This window comes from Oncorhynchus tshawytscha, linkage group LG13 (assembly GCF_018296145.1).
Source record: "Oncorhynchus tshawytscha isolate Ot180627B linkage group LG13, Otsh_v2.0, whole genome shotgun sequence".
NCBI classification, from domain to species: domain Eukaryota; kingdom Metazoa; phylum Chordata; class Actinopteri; order Salmoniformes; family Salmonidae; genus Oncorhynchus; species Oncorhynchus tshawytscha.
In genome coordinates, this window is record NC_056441.1 from 76,665,430 (window position 1) to 76,686,540 (window position 21,111).

At 42.7% G+C, this 21,111-nt stretch overlaps 1 protein-coding gene across 2 annotated transcripts in view; it reads right to left on the minus strand.

The window, feature by feature from the left end:
- Nucleotides 1–552: 552 nt before the first annotated feature.
- The window catches only part of LOC112265709 (von Willebrand factor A domain-containing protein 5A), a 27,342-nt gene continuing 6,783 nt past the window's right edge, over nt 553–21,111 (minus strand). The window contains exons 2-19 of one of the 2 annotated variants that reach the window (XM_024443269.2): nt 18,511–18,561; nt 15,049–15,251; nt 14,089–14,311; nt 13,572–13,747; nt 13,267–13,381; nt 12,506–12,681; nt 12,221–12,309; nt 11,919–12,063; nt 8,149–8,228; nt 7,706–7,820; nt 7,397–7,555; nt 7,081–7,184; nt 6,514–6,731; nt 5,903–5,998; nt 4,686–4,733; nt 3,381–3,538; nt 1,544–1,667; nt 553–1,270 (exon numbers count right to left, since the gene is read on the minus strand). In XM_024443269.2, coding sequence (XP_024299037.2) covers nt 1,191–1,270; nt 1,544–1,667; nt 3,381–3,538; nt 4,686–4,733; nt 5,903–5,998; nt 6,514–6,731; nt 7,081–7,184; nt 7,397–7,555; nt 7,706–7,820; nt 8,149–8,228; nt 11,919–12,063; nt 12,221–12,309; nt 12,506–12,681; nt 13,267–13,381; nt 13,572–13,747; nt 14,089–14,311; nt 15,049–15,251; nt 18,511–18,553 — 2,352 coding nt within the window. In that variant the 5' untranslated portion in view covers nt 18,554–18,561 and the 3' untranslated portion in view covers nt 553–1,190. The remainder of the gene's footprint in view (nt 1,271–1,543; nt 1,668–3,380; nt 3,539–4,685; nt 4,734–5,902; nt 5,999–6,513; nt 6,732–7,080; nt 7,185–7,396; nt 7,556–7,705; nt 7,821–8,148; nt 8,229–11,918; nt 12,064–12,220; nt 12,310–12,505; nt 12,682–13,266; nt 13,382–13,571; nt 13,748–14,088; nt 14,312–15,048; nt 15,252–18,510; nt 18,562–21,111) is intronic. The other variant, XM_042296374.1, reaches the window with a different exon arrangement.

The window sequence follows — 21,111 nt, forward strand, 5'->3', positions numbered from 1 at the left end:
TAGCTAGAACAAAGTGTAAATAAGATAAATTCATTTAAAAAGATTAAAAGCAATACAAATAAGTTCTCCAGTAGGCATCTACTGAGGGAGCTAAGAACTGTGTTGTCAGTCATTTCCCAGCTGGTGACACTGATTTATTTAGAATTTAAGAAACACTTATCGCTGCAGAATGCTGTTTACGCCATCCCATCTGGTTTGGGCTTAGTGGGACTATCATTTGTTTTTCAACAGCACAATGACCCAACAGACCGCCAGGCTGTGTAAGGGCTATTTTAACAAGGAGGAGAGTGATGGAGTGCTGCATCAGATGATCTGGCCTCCAAAATCCCCAGACCTCAACCAAATTGAGAGGGTTTGGGATGAGTTGGACCGCAGAGTGAAGGAAAAGCAGCCAACAAGTGCTCAGCATATGTGAGAAGTCCTTCAAGACTGTTAGAAAAGCATTCCAGGTGAAGCTGGTTGAGAGAACGCCAAGAGTTTGCAAAGTTGTCATCAAGGCAAAGGGTGGCTACTTTGAAGAATCTCACATTGTGATTTGTTTAACACTTTTATGGTAACTAGATGATTCCATGTGTTATTCCAGTGTATTTCTGATCAATTTGATGTTATTTAAATGGAAAAAAATAAGAAAATATTTAAGTGACCCCAAATTTTTGAACGGTAATGTATATGAGGAATTACATGAATACAGAGACAGTGTTACATGATCACACAGTAAAGGCACCCAGATAGGCACTCATCTGGCTTTTCATATTATCCACAACTTCTCCCTGCATGCATTTGGCCTCATATACGTGGATAATGCATACATACAATAATAAGGCCTTTTACCAAGCATTTTGGTTAGTGATGACAAGTACTGCATACACATTGTTTCCAGTAGTCTATATGGAATTGATAACCAAAGCAAAGTCTAAACAAGTTTAGCTGTATACGTAGCACGTAGATGAATGGTGATATGTTAATAACAACCAATACATTGAGATACATAAGTGTCCCAACAGTAAATGACAATAGGCTGATATAGGTAAGAGGTTGATAATTAGGCTTGTTTAGGTGGATACAGTTGCTAGCTCCACCAGTTTGCTTGGAGTAGGGGGCTAGGAGCAGGCAGGGTTGTGTGAAAATCTCACCCCAGGTAGAGTAGCAGGTATATGGGGGACAGATTGAGGACTGGGAGGGTGAACATGTCAGAGCCCCAGGGTGTCTTTCTGCACTTGGCAACCCAGAAGGGTGTTTCCAGCCTGGACACACTCAGACACACTGGCCACTGAAACACACAACATCACCAGGACAGGCATCATTATACTGTGTCATCATGTTGGCAAGGATGGGCAAAATGTATCTTCAACACTTGTTTGAAGACAAAATACTACCAACATTGTATTGTGAATGATTATACTCAAAATGTAAATATATTTGTCATTTAAGTAATACAGTATGGTAGATTCCTACTAGGAAATTGCTTTCACCTAAACATTTTCTTTCCAATCAGGGCAGAAGGACAAGAGTTGCCAGGACTATGAGTGTAAGCTATAGCTACCTTTCTGAGCCTGAATCCATGATACTGCCTTCATGGCCAGAAACTGCCACTCCTCCTGAGCCTCCATCTTGAAACCATAGAGCCATACCAGGGCTAGAACCGTGGCCCACACCTCCTGGTCCACCTGAGTGAGGAAGAGAGTGAGAGAGAGAGACAGATTGAGAGAGAAACAGAAAATAAGGACACTGAGACATGGGTATCATGGGGACATTCAATTCAATGTTCATCAAGCCCTTGTCCAGAGCTGATGGTCGTTCTATAGAGCGCACGTGCAGATACTCTGTGAGTGCATCATCTTGCAGCATGCTCATAATACACAGTATCAGTCAAAAGTTTGGACACCTCTTCATTACTATGTTCTACATAGAATAGAATAATAGTGAAGACATCAAAACTATGGAATAACACATGGAATCATGTAGTAACCTAAAGTTAAACATATATTTTGATTTGTTTTTGAGATTCTTCAAAGTAGCCACCCTTTGCCTTGATGACAGCTTTGCACACTCTTGGCATTCTCTCAACCAGCTTCATGAGGTTGTCACCTGGAATGCATTTCAATGAACAGGTGAGCCTTCTTAATTTGTTGATTTTCTTTCCTTCTTATTGAGTTTGAGCCAAATCAGTTGTGTTGTGACATTTTAGGGGTGGTATACAGAAGACAGCCCTATTTGGTAAAATACCACTAAGTCCATATTATGTCAAGAAAAGCTCAAATAAGCAAAGAGAAACGACGGTCCGTCATTACTTTAAGCCATGAAAGAGGGTCAGTCTGGAAAATTTCAAGAATTTTGAAAGTTTCTTCAAGTGCAGTTACAAAAACCATCAAGCGCTGTGATGAAACTGGTTCTCTTGAGGGCCGCCACAGGAAAGGAAGACCCAGAGTTACCTATGCTGCAGAGGATAAGTTCATTAGAGTTACCAGCCTCAGAAATTGCAGCCCAAATAAATGCTTCAGAGTACAAGTAACAGACGCATCTCAACATCAACTGTTCAGAGGAGACTGCGTGAATCAGGCCTTCATGGTCGAATTGCAACAAAGAAACCACTACTGAAGGACAGCAATAAAAAGAAGAGACTTGCTTGGGCCAAGAAACACAAGCAATGGATATTAGACCTGTGGAAATCTGTCTTTTGGTCTGATGAATCCAAATTTGAGATTTTTGGTTCCAACCGGCGTGTCTTTGTGATACGCAGAGTAGATGAACGGATGATCTCCATATGTGTGGTTCCCACTGTGAATCATGGAGGGGGTGTGATGGTGCTTTGCTGGTGACACTGTCTGTGATTTATTAAGAATTTAAGGCACACTTAACCAACATGGCTAGCACAGCATTCTGCAGCGATATGCCACCCCATTTGGTTTGCGCTTAGTGGGAGAATAATTTGTTTTTTTAACAGGACAATGACACATCCCTTACACAGCCTGGAGATTTGACCAAGAAGAGGAGAGATGGAGTACTGCATCAGATGACCTGCCTTCACAATCACCCAACCTCAACCCAATTGAGATGGTTTGGGATGAGTTGGACTGCAGAGTGAAGGAAAAACAGCCAACAAGTGCTCAGCATATGTGGGAACTCCTTACAGGCTGTTGGAAAAGCATTCCAGGTGAAGCTGTTGAGAGAATGCCAAGAGTGTGCAAAGCTGTCATTAAGGCAAAGGGTGGCTACTTTGAAGAATTTAAAATAGATTTTGATTTGTTTAACACATGGTTACTACATGATTCCATATCTGTTATTTCATAGTGTTTATGTCTTGTCTATTATTCTAAAATGTAGAAAATAGTAAAAACAAAGAAAAACCCTGGCATCTCAGTTTATTTCTGTGGACCCACCTGTGCAGGCTTTGGCTTGGACACCTCCTCCTCTGTCTTCACCAGCACCTCAGCCAATGCTGCCTCCAGGACCCAGGAACCAGAGGCCTTCTGAAGGGAGATCAGCTGGAGGAGAGGGTCCCTCACAGGCTTAGAGGTTGGGGCTGGAGAGTCAAAGTCTAATGGGATTGGACAACATAATGGTTAGAACGGTTAGAGATGATCTAAATGATTACATACCTAATACCTTAACTGTTCCATTACAGCGTCAGTGGCTAACTGGGTCACCCTAACCGGAATCCTAACAGTTGCGGTAAAATCCTTGTGCTGTGCTTGAGTAATACAATCACAATAAATAGAACACCGGGGAGCATCAAACAGTGTTACAATTCCTTGAATAACAGGTATTTGGAATTAGGTTAACACAGACATTAACCCTTAACCCTCGTAAAACTGACCATCCTACCGATCCTCGACTTCGGTGATGTCATCTATAAAATAGCCTCCAACACTCTACTCAACAAACTGGATGCAGTCTATCACAGTGCCATTTGTTTTGTCACCAAAGCCCCATAAACTACCCACCATTGCGACCTGTACGCTCTCGTTGGTTGGCCCTCGCTTCATACTCGTCGCCAAATCCACTGGCTACAGGTTATCTACAAGTCTCTGCTAGGTAAAGCCCCGCCTTATCTCAGCTCACTGGTCACCATAGCAGCACCCACTCGTAGCACGCGCTCCAGCAGATATATCTCACTGGTCACCCCCAAAGCCAATTCCTCCTTTGGTAGTCTTTCCTTCCAGTTCTCTGCTGCCCATGACTGGAACGAATTGCAAAAATAACTGAAGCTGGAGACTCACATCTCCCTCACTAGCTTTAAGCACCAGCTGTCAGAGCAGCTTACAGATCACTGAACCTGTACATAGCCCATCTGTAAACAGCCCATCTATCTACCTACCTCATCCACATACTGTTATTTATTTATTTTGCTCCTTTGCACCCCAGTATCTCTACCTGCACATTCATCTTCTGCCGATCTACCATTCCAGTGTTTAATTGCTATATTGTAATTACTTCGCCACCATGGCCTATTTATTTCCTTAACTTACCTCATTTGCACTCACTGTATATAGACTTTTTGTTTTCTTTTGTTCTACTGTATTATTCACTGTGTTTTGTTTATTCCATGTGTAACTCTGTGTTGTTGTATGTGTCGAATTGCTACGCTTTATCTTGGCCAGGTCACAGTTGCAAATGAGAACTTGTTCTCAACTAGCCTACCTGGTTAAATAAAGGTGAAATAAAAATAAAATTAAAAAAATTACCTTCAGAACAGTTGTAGTCATAGCCGAATACTTCTAAATCATCCAAATCTGAAACCCAATGTAAATTGTTTATGTTGTGTCTTACATTCCCACAAACAAAAGTCTATCTATTAAAGATCACAATTCAACATTACAGTACTTCTACCCAAAAAACACTGAACAAAAATATAAACGCAACATGTAAAGTGTTGGTTTCATGAGCTGAAATAAAAGATGCCGGAAATTTTCGGTAAACTCAAATAAAATGTTGTGCACAATTTGGTTTACATCCCTGATAGTGAGCATTTCCCCTTTGCCAAGATAATCTATCCACTTGACAGGTGTGGCATATCAAGAAGCTGATTAAACAGCATGATATTGTGTTGGGGACAATAAATGTGCAGTTTTTTCATACAACACCACAGATGTCTCAAGTTGAGGGAGCATGCAATTGTCATGCTGACTGCAAGAATGTCCACCAGAGCTGTTGCCAGATAATTGAATGTTAACTTCTCTACCATAAGCCACCTCCAACGCCTTTTAAGAAAATTTGGCAGTACGTCCAAATGGCCTCACAACCTGCAGACCATGTGTATGGTGTTGTGTGGGTGAGTTATTTGCTGATGTCAACGTTGTGAACAGATGGTGGCGGTGGGGTTATGGTACGGGCATGCATACGCTACGGACAACGAACACAAATGCATTTTATCGATGGCAATTTGAATGCACAAAAATACCGTGATACCGTTTAAGGTATCTGTGACCAACAGATGTATATCTATATTCCCAGTCATGTAAAATCAATATATTAGGTCCTAATGGATGCATTTAAATTGACTGGTTTCCTCATATGAACTGTAACTCCGTAAAATCTATTAAAATTGTTGCATGTTGCATTTTATATTTTTGTTCAGTATAATTCAACATGAACCATGTTGATTCCAACATTTCTGTAAAAGTTATGAAATGTGTCTAAACACATTTTGTAAAACTGAATTATTTGAATTAACCCTGAAATGAATAAAACATGTAGTTTCATTAAAACATGCAGACTTTAAACATGAACCCATCAGATCACAATCTTAATACAAATGGACAGGGATCATATTAACAGGGTTTAGTATTAACTCAATAGTGATACGTAAGCATATTGAAATGGAGACATGTAACTTGTTTTTTAAACAAATAAACTCGGTGCTGACCGTTACGTTTACTCTTTTTGCTCAACTTTAACTTGCCTGAGGCACTCATCTGCAGATTACACGCCATCACCGTGGGGCTGCACAGAGGCATAACACACGACTGCATCATGAGCATGGAGCTGTGATACAACACTGAGAAAGAAGGGAAAAACACAGGTCACTGGGTTACAAACATGAAGGTACACGCACCAAACTCATTAATGACTAAACTATGAGGATTCTGTCTTACACGTGCAGGGGGCACAGATTGAGACACTTCAGCTCGCGGTTACAATTTATTTAGCGCCGTTTACATATCTGCATAAAATAATTTCCTTGCACAGCCTCTCCCCGTCACACAAACACTCACTCACTTGGAGTGGGGACATGTCTGTGTAGCAGCTGCTGTCCTGGAGTGCAGGTCCTCTCCCGTCACACAAACACTCACTCACTTGGAGTGGGGACATGTCTGTGTAGCAGCTGTCCTTGCAGGGCCTCTCCCCGTCACACAAACACTCACTCACTTGGTGTGGGGACATGTCTGCGTAGCAGCTGTCCTTGCAGGGCCTCTCCCCGTCACACAAACACTCACTCACTTGGTGTGGGGACATGTCTGTGTAGCAGCTGTCCTTGCAGGGCCTCTCCCCGTCACACAAACACTCACTCACTTGGTGTGGGGACATGTCTGCGTAGCAGCTGTCCTTGCAGGGCCTCTCCATCTCCTTTGTGGACAGCGATGAAGGCAGTAAAGGCACTGCTCACTCCTGATTGGACGCTGAGCTCTATCACCTTCTCTTTCGCTCCCTCCTTCTCACCATCCTGCTCCCTCTCTTCCACCTCCAGGGATTGGATTAGGGTTCGAGCACCCAGCCTGTGGACGGTCATTCTGGAGAGGAGGGATAGAGAGAAGAATTAGAGGAAAGAGCGAGAGAGAGATGAGGGATACAGAGATTAAGAGGGTGGAGTGGGGGAGAGAAGGGATAGAGAGATTAAGAGGGTGGAGTGGGGGAGAGGAGGGATATAGAGATTAAGACGGTGGAGTGGGGGAGTTGGAGGGTCGATGATAAGATGGGGGTACCTACAGTACTATATATATCAAACCATACTACATAGCTGAAGTGCATTAGAAGTGCTGGCACAGTTTCTGTTAATGGAGCATCATAGCAGTGTTGCCTGTAAATAGTGGCACATTCCCTTAAAATGCATCTGACCAAGGCCTGCAGTGTTGTTTTTACCCAGTGTCCTCTGCAGGCTTAAGACTGAAGCTCAGCTGGTTCTCAACAGGCTGCTTGGCCAGGCTGTACTTCACTGTCACCGAGCCCTCTGTGTCCCCCGAGCTCTGAGCAGGGGAGAGAATGAGAGAGAGAAAGAGACAGACAGAACGAGAGAAAGAAAACAAGGAAATACAGGGTTGAGTGAAACACGTGGACCGTGACCCAAAAAATAGTTGTCTTGCAAATAAGTTATGACCTTACCAGTGTCATTTGAACATTGACATACTGCATGTTAAACAATATTAACATTCATAACAGTAGAAGGCAGAGTCCTCACCTCCCCAGTGAGCTGGGCATACAGAAGTGCCCTTTGACCCTGGAAGATCACTCTGATTGGTGGAGACAGAAGGGTGACAGACACCTCCTTTGGGACATTCCACTTGACTGAGATGTCCACCACAGCTGGCTGCAGGGCAAACCGGAGAGACTGCATCACCTGAGGGAGGAGTGTTAAGGAGGTGGGAGAGTGGTAAAAAATGTCATTAAAAAAGGAAAGAGATAACAAGAGAGAATAAGGAAGGTGATAAATGTTTATAACCAATACAGCCTTCAATTTACACATGCACACACTGATAAGCTCTCTTACTTTGGGCTGCATCCTGTCCTGTCCTGTAATAAACTGTGCGTGCCCTCTGGCCTGCTTGGCCACCCCAGAAATGAGAGCAGTGCTGGCCCCTTCCCCGATCCCAAAGGAGAAACACCTGACAGGGACACACCCAGGAATCACTATTATTGTTGTTATCAAACACCAAAATCCATATCACTTGTATCATTTTCTTGTCCTCGTGGGGTGACTGAAAACACAGACAGGTTGGGTAGGTTTACTTTAGATTGGGTTTTACAATTCATCTTTTGAGTCAAAAAGACCTGTGGTTAGACCTTTACTTTCCAGACAGGCGCAGTGGGTTCTGTAACAAACTCTATTAAAACCAGTTAGTTAAATTCTTTCAGGTGGGAGGTGACAGACCTAGCTATGGGATCTCTGCCCCAACTAGGTAATGATAGGGGAAACAGTGCTTGTGGGCCCACCTGTGAGAACCGGCATTCGTCTTCACCAGATCCAGGACTTCCTTGGTGTTCCCCACCTCACCGTCAGTGAACAAGAAGAGCTGTGGAGGACAGAGCAGGTGTTACGGAGGTAGCACTGAAAAAACCTCTTGGGCTTTACCAGTTCATTTACACTGAAGTAACAGGCACCATACCTCTTCAGGCCATTTCAATGCTACGGCTATACGTTCAAAAACACAAAAATAGGAGTCAACCTCTGACTCTCTGTACAAAGGTACTAAGGCAATCTGCCTACTAATATCAAAAGTGTTGGAAGACAGCTGGTGAGGAGGCCTCGCGGTCTCTGCCTCCAGTTCCATCTGGCGCATTTTGAGCTCCAAATGCCGTTGTTCTCTTTCTGCCTCACAGAGTATGAAAATACATTATGATAAACAGGCTGTTTCTCGTCCACTACAGCCAGGTGACCAAGTACTGGTGTTTTTGCCTGTTCCAGGATCTTCACTGTCAGCTCGTTTCTCTGGTCCGTATTTCATTGAAAAGAAATTAAGTGAAACTGATGTGCTTCAAACTCCTGATAGAAACGCAAGTATCGGGTGTGCCACATTAACATGTTGAAAGCATACCACACCCGACCCATCACCCAGGTAGATAGTTCAAAAACAGCGGAAGGTACTGCTGTCTCCTCTGCTTCTACTGCTATGATAGTGGGCTGTCATATTAATGATGTTGATGGAGATGGATTAGAGTTTTGCAATACTCAGCAGCAGTGCATTTGATTGCCCAACTCAGAAATGCTGCTGTCTCTCCAGTCAGGTCTGGTTCATTTAACGGACGGACAGGCCGACGATATTGTGAGGCTACTACACAGTTTTCCATGTCTCTTTAATGACGTTCCTACTCGCACCAACGTGTTGGAACATGACATTAATGTTGGAAATGCTGCCCCTATCAAGCAACACCCATATCGTATCAATGCTTCTAAGAGGAAGATAATGCGGGATGAAGTGAGATATTTGTTGGAGAATGACGTGGCTAAGCCAAGTTCAAGCCCTTGGAGTTCTCCTTGCATTCTGGTTCATAAATCTGATGGTACATCCAGATTATGTACGGATTATCGAAAGGTAAATTCTGTCACAATGCCAGATTCGTTCCCGTTATCCAGACTGGACGACTGTATCGACACTGTTGGTGCTGTGACTTATGTAACTAAGTTGGACCTCAGATCATGTTGACTCTCTAAGGGTAGTATGTGAATGTTTGGCAGCTGCTTCTCTAACCCTGAACTTGGCAAAGTGCGAGTTAGGTAACAGTAGCCTTCCCAATCTCGGCAAAGAGGTCAGCCATGGACAGGTGCGCCCCTGTTGATGCCAAAGTCTTGGCTATAACTGCATTTCCCACACCTACCACCAGACGAGAGCTACGCCGCTTTTTAGGGATGGTTGGCTACTACCGTAGTTTCTGTAAAAATGTCTCTGCTGTAGTTGCTCTATTGACCGATTTGCTCAGTCCAGCTAGATCATTTGAGTGGTCCCCTGATTTTAAGGTAGCTTTTGATACTGCGAAAGCACTCTTATGTAGTACCCCTGTACTTGCTGCTCCGGATTTTGAACAACCGTTTAAACTTGAGGTAGATGCTAGTGCCAGAGGTGCTGGTGCTGTTCTACTGCAGCAGGACAAGTGGAGTGGATCATCATGTTTGTTATTTTTCTTGTAAATTTAACAAATGTCAGACAAACTATGCAACCATCGAACAAGAAGCTTTAGCTTTGTTGTTAGCTCTGCAATACTTTAAAGTATATATTGGTTCCAGTGCCCTACCAGTGGCCATATATACTGACCATAACCCCTTAGTGTTTCTCCACCGGATGTACAACCAGAACCAGCGCCTTATGCGTTGGGCGCTTATTGTGCAAATTATCATTTGGAGATCCGCCACAAAAAAGGTTCTGAAAAAGTGTTGGCAGATGCTTTGTCTCGTGTTTAAAAATTATGATTATTGAATGTTTTGTAAATACTGTGGTCGCAATCCCCGGGGTTGCTCTTTTAAGGGTGGGAGTGTTACGGATACAGGTATCCTGTGTGTATCCTGTGTGTATTTCTTGTCTCTCCTTCTCCCCTCACAGATGACAATCATCATTCTCCAATCAGAAGACACCTGCTCCTTTTCCCTTACCCTATCACATTCCCTTGGTTTAAAAACCCCATCAGTTATTTACTCTAGAGCTCAATCTCTCTGTAGATCTCTTGTTTGGTTTAGCAACTCCGTGTCACTTTGTCCATTACCCTGTGAGGATTAGTTATTGTTTTTGTTATGGTGTTTGACTGTTTGTTTGCTGGTGGGAAAAGGGGGTACATAGACAAGTCGCCCATGGGCATACACTACCCGAAGGAATACTTTGTCTAAGAACACTAGTTAGAACTGGGTAGACCACCCACTGTATTTTTGGTTAGTTAGCTGTATTGAAGTAGGCTAGTCTAGCTTAGGGGTGTTTTTGGAAATTTGTTTCTTTCCTTGGGTCCAGCTCAGTCCCTTTTTCTGCTACTTTTTCACTGTTATAATTTGCATGAGTTATGTTACGGGTCTCGTTGCCATCCCCCCTAGACTAGAGCCAAAGGGATTTGTAACAGCGGGTATGTTGATGTGTCAACGTTAAATAATGTACGTGCAGCACTGATACCGAGAATGTTTCCTTAGTAACCAGAAACACAGGTCTATTTGGTTTCCCAGTAAGCCAGGCGTGTTACTGTAAATACCACACTCAAAATACACTGTTTGCTAGGGTGTTACTCTAACTAAACCTGCCCAAAACCTAAAAGGGAATTCCCTCATGGTCTAAGACATTGGTTGCTCCCGTTGGAGACCAGGGTTCATATCCTGCGTGTTACACATGGAAAGGTGGGAGGAGTTTCAGGTGTTTCAAGAGGAACCTGTATGAATCACTGTGTGTGTGTGTGTGTGTGTGTGTGTGTGTGTGTGTGTGTGTGTGTGTGTGTGTGTGTGTGTGTGTGTAAGGTATAGAGAAGGCCAATGAGTGAGATGATTAGAAAAAAATATTCAAATGCCACTCCACAATGATACAATAACTGACAGATTTTTGTTGACCACTCAGATAGTTGAGACACTAAAAAACAAACCTAGTCAAACATGGTAGTGGTTCCTTTGGCATCATCAAAAATACATAATCTATATTTTGGGTAACAGTCGTTATACATTGCGTCATCTATACACGTATGCATAAACTAAATTAGATAAAAGGACATTCAGAAACTTCCAAAGAAATGTCTGTTGGAGGATACGGTGGCGGGCTTTAGCAAAGGCATTTACATTATTGTTACCTGATAACGTTGCACACAATTTATTATTTTCATCTAGATCATTTTAACTATCATTTTGGCTGGACAGCTGACGAAAAACATCATCCCTACTGTCATTGTATAACCCACAGTAAAGCAACGCATGAGGTTTTGTTACAATGGAAGGATTGTTACAGAAAGTACAGACATTTCTCTGTGGGAGTGTTTGTGTATATTATTATTGTTATTTAACTAGGCAAGTCAGATAAGAACACATTCTTATTTACAATGACGGCCTACCCCGGCCAAACGCTAATCCGGACAAAGCTGGGCCAATTGTGCACTGCCTTATGGGACTCCCAATCACGTCCGGTTGTGATACAGCCTGGAATCGAACCAGGGTCTGTAGTGCCGCCTCTAGCACTGAAATGCAGTGCCTTAGACTGCTGCGCCACTCGGTCTAAGGCACTGTAAGGAATGTAAGGTGTGTTAGATACCTGTCTGGGCTGGTCGGGGAGGCAGGGCTGGCTGTAGATATGTTTTAAAGGCTGGAGGATCTCTGTACCTCCCAGGTCAGCCCTCATTTCTTTCACCATCTGCAGAGCCTCATCCATAGTCTTCTGGCTGTACTCCACACTCTTACTGACGTCCAGATAGATATACACACACAAGGTCAAAGGGTCATCACCACAACATATTACAGACCCAAGCCATGGACATTTGAATCCTTCCCCTACCTGCTGCAAATTATTAGATGTAAACAAGATTGAAAAAGGGGTTGGAAGGAGAAAACACTCACGGAAAGAAGGACTCATAACTGGACCCAAAGCCGATGATGTTGAAGTAGCAGCCCATGGGCAGGCTTTTCAGCAAGAGCAGCAGAGTTTCCTGCAAGAGAGAAGTCCAACAAGTGTCTTTACTCTTCAAACTTTATAGGACAGTCTTAAAGAACTAGTACAGAGTAACCACTGTGTACTGGATTTAACGACAAACTACCATGTGGTGAATCCTGTGCAGATTGAGCTGTTCATTCACTAGAATAGGGTTGTGTGTGTGTGTGTGTGTGTGTGTGGTGTGTATATACCCTGGCACTGCTAATACGGTCCAGTGACCCAGACCCAAGGTGCATGGGGCATTCCATGCTGCCAGAGCGATCCACTACGAACAGGAACTCCCCGTGTGAGGTCATAGATGACATCACATCCTTGGGGAACTCTGGGTACAAGCTCAGCATGACCACTGGGTCACCCATCAGAGAGCCTGGGGGGGGAGAAAGCGTGACGGAGAGAGAAAGAGAACGAGAGAAAGACATGTGTCCAACAGTTTTTCTCCATTTCTATAAGATGCCTCTCCTTCAGTCTCACCATGTCCCTCTCTATAAACATGGATGATGGTAGTAGACTAGACTACTCATTGATCTCATGTTTTTATTTATTTTTTTATTTCACCTTTATTTAACCAGGTAGGCTAGTTGAGAACAAGTTCTCATTTGCAACTGCGACCTGGCCAAGATAAAGCATAGCAGTGTGACCAGACAACACAGAGTTACACATGGAGTAAACAATTAACAAGTCAAAAACACAGTAGAAAAAAAAGGGGAGTCTATGTACATTGTGTGCAAAATGCATGAGGAGGTAGGCGAATAATTACAATTTTGCAGATTAACACTGGAGTGATAAATGATCAGATGGTCATGTACAGGTAGAGATACTGGTGTGCAAAAGAGCAGAAAAGTAAATAAATATAAACAGTATGGGGATGAGGTAGGTAAAAATGGGTGGGCTATTTACCGATAGACTATGTACACCATATACACCAATCTACAACAGAGTACACCCCCCTCACCTGGCTTGGCCGAAGCCTGTGCTGCCTCTACTATAGCAGTAGGCTGATGGGTGTCTTGGTAATACAACAACAGCTCAACATCCCGGTCAAACTGATGACCTGCAGCCAGACTGACCTGCAGTTAGAACAACATTCACATGAAGGCAGAGCAGTCAGAGAGGGAATTGAACAACTATGAAGGATTCTGATGGTTTATGGTGCTAGTGAGAGTGCAAGCACACAGACATATACACAGTGTACACATTCATACGTACGTACGTAAAGCAACACACTTACACATGCATATGAACACACACACAGAGTACCGTGGCTTGGGTTTTCTCTGTGTTGAGGTAGTTGAGTGGGTCCAGGGGACAGTTGGACTCTACTCTAGAGATGGGATGAGGGGACGACACATGGGCACTGAGGGACAGACTGTAGGGGACAGAACCAGCGGGCACCGAGGACACCTGGGCACTGCCACCACTACCACTGTCTGACCCTTAGAGAGAGATGGGTGAGGGACAGAGGAAGAGAGAGGGGAGAGAGACCCACAGATTAGAATGTTTTTGTTCCGGCCCAACACTAACACTCCTTTCATCTCATCAACAACTCACCAAGACCTTGATTAATTCAATAATGATTCATTCATTAAAACGGGATTGTAACTAAAGCCTTCACCATCCCCTGTGGGTCTCCAATAGCAGGAGTGAGGACCACTGCCCTATGGGACCAGGTACTGGTTCCTAGTCACACTGCTGCCCACAAGGTTTTTACTTTGTTTTACACTGCCCTATGATGTATTAGTGGTTTGTGTCTCTATACAGGGGCCCATGTTCTTACCCTGGGGTTGGTAACGGGGGTTGAGCACGGCGGGCAGGCAGAGCCTCAGGCCGTCGTCAGCCTGTACAGCCAGCTCTGTCACATAGTCCAGGCTGACAGAGGCCTTCTCCCCTGGAGGCAGACTGCCCACACTCAGCTTGAACACGTCCGGGCTCTCATCACTCTCCTCCAATAGGAAGGCCTGCTGGCCTGAACTCAATGCATCATCATACTGCTCCTGTGCCTGAGGAGGGACAGAGGAACACAAGGACGCATCATCAACCTGACACAGTATAGTAACAGTAGCATACATCCAGGGGAGGGTGCCGTCCGACTGACACTAGTCAGGTCAATGGGGTTTGACAGAGAGTCGCTTTGACAAAGCAGTAGGTTGGGAACCAGTTTTACAGGGTCAAAGTCTAATACTGAGAGCAGAGAGCTGTCAACAAACATCTGAATAACTTTTTAAGGCCCCTAGGTCATAGACTGCTGGTTAACCATAAAGTGATAATTATAAGTAATGGATTGGATTTATATAGAGCCTTTCTACCAACTGAGGTACCAAACACTTTACATAGTAACGGGGAAACTCAACTCATCCACCATCAATGTGTGGTACCCACCTAGGTGATACACAGCAACCATTTTGTACCAGAATGCTCACCACACACCAGATAACATGGTGGAGAGGCGAGGAGTGATATTTACCAATTAAGAATGAAGGGATTATTAGGTTGCCATGATGGAAATGGGGCCAGGTTAGCTGGCCGGTAACATTTTATACCAAGTTTCTCTTAAAACTGTGTAGTAACGCTCTAATTACACTAGTAACAACACTTGTACTAACATGTTATTGATTGGTATTAAATGTGAAATTAACCCAAATCCTGCAATAAATTATACTTTTGTAGATCTCAGAAAATGTCATAAAAATGTCTAGAGTTGCATTTGTCTCATTATTGACTTGTCATCTCTCCTCACCTTCTGTTTCTCCTGAACCTCAGCCACCACCTCAGTCTGTCCTATCTTTGCGCTGAACCTGCAGACAGCAGCCTCTCCCGGCAGAGGGAAAACAAAGATGGCCTCCAGAGGGCTCTGCTCCTGGTTCTCATACTGCAGAGTGGAGCTCACAGTGGCCACATGCCCCTGCACACTCACTTCCACAGCAATACTCTTCAGAGGCACTGAGAGAGGTAGGGATGGATGGAGCAACAGATTTTTAATTTCGTGAAAAATAATATGCAGTTGAAGTCAGAAGTTTACATACACCTTAGCCAAATACATTTAAACTCAGTTTCAAAATTCCTGACATTTAAACCTAGTAAAAATTCACTGTCTTAGGTCAGTTAGGATCAGCACTTCATTTTAAGATTATGAAATGTCAGAATAATAATAGAGAGAATTATTTATTTCAGCTGTAATTTCTTTCATCACATTCCCAGTGGGTCAGAAGTTTACATACACTCAATTAGTACTTGTAGCATTGCCTTTAAATTGTTTAACTTGGGTGAAACGTTTTGGGTAGCCTTCCACAAGCTTCCCACAATAAGTTGGGTGAATTGTGTCTCATTCCTCCTGACAGAGCTGGTGTAACGGAGTCAGGTTTGTAGGCCTCCTTGCTCGCACACGCTTTTTCAGTTCTGCCAACAAATTTTCTATAGGATTGAGGTCAGGGTTTTGTGATGGCCACTCCAATACCTTGCCTGTGTTGTCCTTAAGCCATTTTGCCACAACTTTGGAAGTATGCTTGTGGTCATTGTCCATTTGGAAGACCCATTTGCGACCAAGCTTTAACTTCCTGACTTGACTGATGTCTTGAGATGTTGCTTCAATATATCCACATAAATTTCCTTCCTCATGACGCCATCTATTTTGTGAAGTGCACCAGTCCCTCCTGCAGCAAAGCATCCCGACAACATGATGCTGCCACCCCCGTGCTTCACGGTTGGGATGGTGTTCTTCGGCTTGCAAGTGTCATGACGTTGCCCTCTGTGGGTACAGCGAGCACCATCCCAATCTCTCTGTCTCCTACAACTAGGCTGCTGTGGTCAGAGAGGTCGTAAATTCCTGGAGGAGATTGTCTCTATACTGTGGCCATGAGGAGACAGAGTGAATTTTCATAGAGAACAAAGGAATTTCTTCCACCTCACAGAACTTGAGGTCCGAACAACATTTATGTTCCGGAGAAGGTATAAAAGATCGGTGAAGAATCCAGCTACGAACTGGTCCGGTTGGTACAATTTGGTGAAGCTCATGGTAGACGGTGCGGCCACATTACCATAACACTGTTTATATAATAACCTCAGATATGAGGTTTACATCTAATTGTTGTATAAGATGAATGAGTGAGGATGATACTGTTTGTAAAATTGTGTAATGTGATTTAGGACTTTTTAATGAAGGAAACTCCAATTCCCCTTTGAGTTGAACTAAATCAGAGGACCGCCCATGAGCCCAGTTAAGGTAAGGCATCCTTGGACAGGCCCTTTTCTGAATAATTCTGAATAAAACCTCACCGTGAGAATTTCTCAACAGACCATGTTTCTCTCAATCACGAGAGGACAAAGGTTGCAGACCAGCTTACCTTCGATAACGAGAGGGCCAAGGTTTGAGTAGATGGCTTTATCTTTTAACCATACCACGTGGTTAAACTCTTTGACTATCGATACCGACAGAATAAGAACAAATATTGATATGAATTACTAGTCTGCAGCTAGGAATTCGGTATCATTGAATGCGAAGAACGACATCCGCTGAAACATCTATCCATAACGACATGAATGAATGTCACTGAACTATCCATTCTAACCATGTCAGAGTGAGAGAGACGGACAATTCTACAAAATAATCAAACTTTTCAACAGCGATCAAGACAACACACTGAGCGTAAATATATATATTGATTGCAATTGTTCCCGAATGAGTGAGAGTTCATGTGCAAAGGATTCGCATTTCAATTGTTATAATTATCAACTCTGTCGTGACTTCTCATCTGACCCCCACTCCCCTTTTGTCTAACAAGCCACGATGCCGGTTTAGCCCACTAGGGCACATTCCCCTATCATTTCTTGTAACCATATTTACTTTGTTTGTTTGTTTGTTTGTTTGTGTGTGCACTTCTGTGATTGTTTAGTTATTTAATAAATACATCATTTAAGACAATTGATGTATGGATGAAACATACATCAATTTACGACGTTTGGAATGAGACTAACGTGAGGTAAAATAAATAATTCATTCATTCGAAGACTAATTGATCAGATAAAATACCTGAAAAGTTATTTTAGGAAATGATAACTTTGTAATCTGAATATTTTTCCTCGGCCCCCGACTTCCTAGTTAATTACAGTTACATGGTTAATCAGTTTAATCGTAATAATAATTACTGAGAGTTATTTGATAAGTCTTAAGTTTAATGATGCCAAAGACACGACACAAGCCTCCCCCTTTTTCCTCCAAACATAACGATGGTCATTATGGCCAAGCAGTTATATTTTTGTTTCATCAGACCAGAGGACATTTCTACACAAAGTACGATCTTTGTCCCCATGTGCAGTTGCAAACCATATTCTGGCTTTTTTTAATGGTGGTTTTGGAGCAGTGGCTTCTTCCTTGCTAAGCTGCCTTTCAGGTTATGTCGATATAGGACTCATTTTACTGTGGATATAGATAGATACCCGTTTCCTCCAGCATCTTCACAAGGTCCTTTTCTGTTGTTCTGGGATTGATTTGCACATTGACACCAAAGTACATTCATCTCTAGGAGACAGAATGCGTCTCCTTCCTGAGTGGTATGATGGCTGTGTTGTCCCATGGTGTTCATACTTGCGTACTATTGTTTGTACGGATGAACGTGGTACCTTCAGGAATTTGGAAATTTATTCCAAGGATGAACCAGACTTCTGGAGGTCAACAATTTTATTTCTGAGGTCTTGGCTGATTTCTTTTGATTTTCCCATGATGTCAAGCAAAGAGGCACTGAGTTTGAAGGTAGGCCTTGAAATACATCCACAGGTACACCTCCAATTGACTGAAATGATGTCAATTCGCCTATCAGAAGGTTCTAAAGCCATGACATCATATTCTGGAATTTTCCCAGCTGTTTAAAGGCACAGTCAGCTTAGTGTATGTAAACTTCTGACTCACTGGAATTGCAATACAGTGAATTACAAGTGAAATAATCTGTCTGTAAACAATTGTTGGAAAAATGACTTGTGTCATGCACAAAGTAGAAGTCCTAACTGACTTTCCAAAACTATAGTTTGTAAACAAGAAATTTGTGGCGTGGTTGAAAAACAAGTTTTAATAACTCCAAACTAAGTGTATGTAAACTTCCGACTTCAACTGTAAATGTGGTGAAAATGTTCTGAAGTATTTATTTCATAAAAAAGGAAGAGAAACAGACACTGGAAGTAAACAATCATGTCTGCTTTCAAACCGTACCTGGTTCATTCTTGACAGTTACCAATCCACAGCAGTTCACCATTTTGGCTCCTGTATGGAGAATTCAGGTGTCATATCATTGTCCTTTTACCGGCCTGTTACTTTAATGAAGTTAATTGCCATGTGTGGCCAAGTAGGCTACTGTGGCTATTTGATCATTATGTAGGTATACCAGAGTGGCCGACCATCAAAAACAATGCAAAAATGTATCTCATAACATTTTAACATGGACATAGCTGTTTTATCATTCGGCCTACAGTAGCAGCCAATGAGTGGTGTTCAATGTAGGCTTCATTCCATGAGACCTAAAACATGCAGAGCTTGACATTAACCCGTTTATCCACTTGTCCTTCAGACAAGGAGGTGACAAAATATGTTGTGTTATTTCGATGCAAGAAACCACTTTTCAAAATATAATGCATTATTATTCCCAAACCATTATTACAGAGAATCAGACAAATTCTGCTAACCTGTGCCTATTGGCTACTTAGCATATTCAAGCCTGTCTCAAAGTACAACACCATGTACATGGTTTGTGCTCTTGCAGGAAGCAATCACTCCCTATTGCTGACTAAAAATGATCTATACCTGGGCTAATAACTCACTAACTAGAAAAGGACATGAACTAAATGTGCACACGTGGCTACATGCTGCTCTCGCTTTGATCTCCAAACAAGCGCATCTACTCAAGACCACAGCTGTAAACACAGTCCAGTTCAAAGTAAATGGCACAGATCCAAATACGGCAATGGTCTATTTGCATATAGGCTTACTGCAGCTCTGATTAGTTATGCCGCACCGGTCGGTGTAAAGTATGGGCTCAGTTGTGCGCAATAGAATCCTACTCTAATGAATTCTTCATATGACAATCTCTTGCGTAGTTCGTTTTGTTTCGTTATGTTGAATTGATAGTGGGTAATATTGTGTTGATTCAATCACAATTGACACAGTAAAGGGAAACGTTGACAGTGTTAAAAGTGACTCCCCATCCCGCATGAGGGAGCGTAATCATCGACTGACACCAATTAGCATAACGCAACGGACATAAATATTCCTAGAAAATATTCCTATTCATGAAAATCACAAGTGAAATATATTGAGACACAGCTTAGCCTTTTGTTAATCACCCTGTCATCTCAGATGTTCAAAATATGCTTTTACAGCCAAAGCTAGACAAGCATTTGTGTAAGTATAGCCTAGCATAGCATTTTGTCCAGCTAGCAGCAGGTAACTTGGTCACGGAAATTGCAATCACGAAAACGCCGAAAAATATTCCAAATTAGCTCCATAATAGCGACAGAAACAAGGGAAACATGGTTTATAATCAACCCTCAAGGTGTTTTTCAAATATCTATTCGATAATATATCCACCGGGACAATTGTTTTTTTAGTAGGACCGATTGGAATAATGGCTACCTCTGTATTTTACGCGAGAATCACTCTGGGAGCATCAGGTAACCACTTGCGCAATGTAGCCGCTTACAGGTATTCTTCAACATAAATGCGTAAAACTACGTCACAATGCTGTAGACACCTTGGGGAATACAGAGAAAAAGTAATCTGGTTGATAGCCCATTCACTGCTCAATAGGGACTCATTGGAACGCAGCGCTTTCAAAACATGAGGCACTTCCGGATTGGATTTTTCTCAGGCTTTCGCCTGCAACATCAGTTCTGTTATACTCACAGACAATATTTTACAGTTTTGGAAACTTGAGTGTTTTCTATCCTAAGCTGTCAATTATATGCATATGCTAGCATCTTGTCCTGACAAAATATCCCGTATTACTACGGGAACGTTATTTTTCCAAAAATTAAAATACTGGCCCCTAGTCACAAAAGGACCAACAGGGAAAACTCTAGAAAGTTGAGTGAAGTTCAATCTTGTGGTTCTATACATGGGATGATATACAGTACCAGTGAAAAGTTTGGACACACCTACTCATTCAAGGGTTTTCCTTTAATTTTACTATGTTCTACATTGTAGAATAATAGTGAAGACATCAAAACTATGAAATAGCACATGAAATCATGTAACAAAAAAAGTGTTCAACAAATTAAAATACATTTTATATTTGAGAAAGTTAAAGTAGCCACCCGTTGACTTGATGACAGCTTTCCACACTCTTGACATTCCCTCAACTCAGCTTCACCTGGAATGCTTTTTAACAGTCTTTAAGGAGTTCCCACATATACTGAGCACTTGTTGGCTGCTTTTCCTTCACTCTGCGGTCCAACTCATGCGAAACCATCTCAATTGGGTTGAGGTCAGGTGATTGAGGAGGCCAGGTCATCTGATGCAGCACTTCATCACTCTCCTTCTTGATCAAATAGCCCTTACACAGCCTGGAGGTGTGTTTGGTCAATGTCCTGTTGAAAAACAAAATTATACTCCCACTAAGTGCAAACCAGATGGGATGGCATATCACTGCAGAATGCTGTGGTAGCCATGCTGGTTAAGTGCGCCTTGAACTCTAAATGAATCACAGACAGTGTCACCAGCAAAGCACCCCCACACCATCACACCTCCTCCATGATTCACGGTGGGAACCACACATGCAGAGATCATCTGTTCACCTACTCTGCGTCTCACAAAAACATG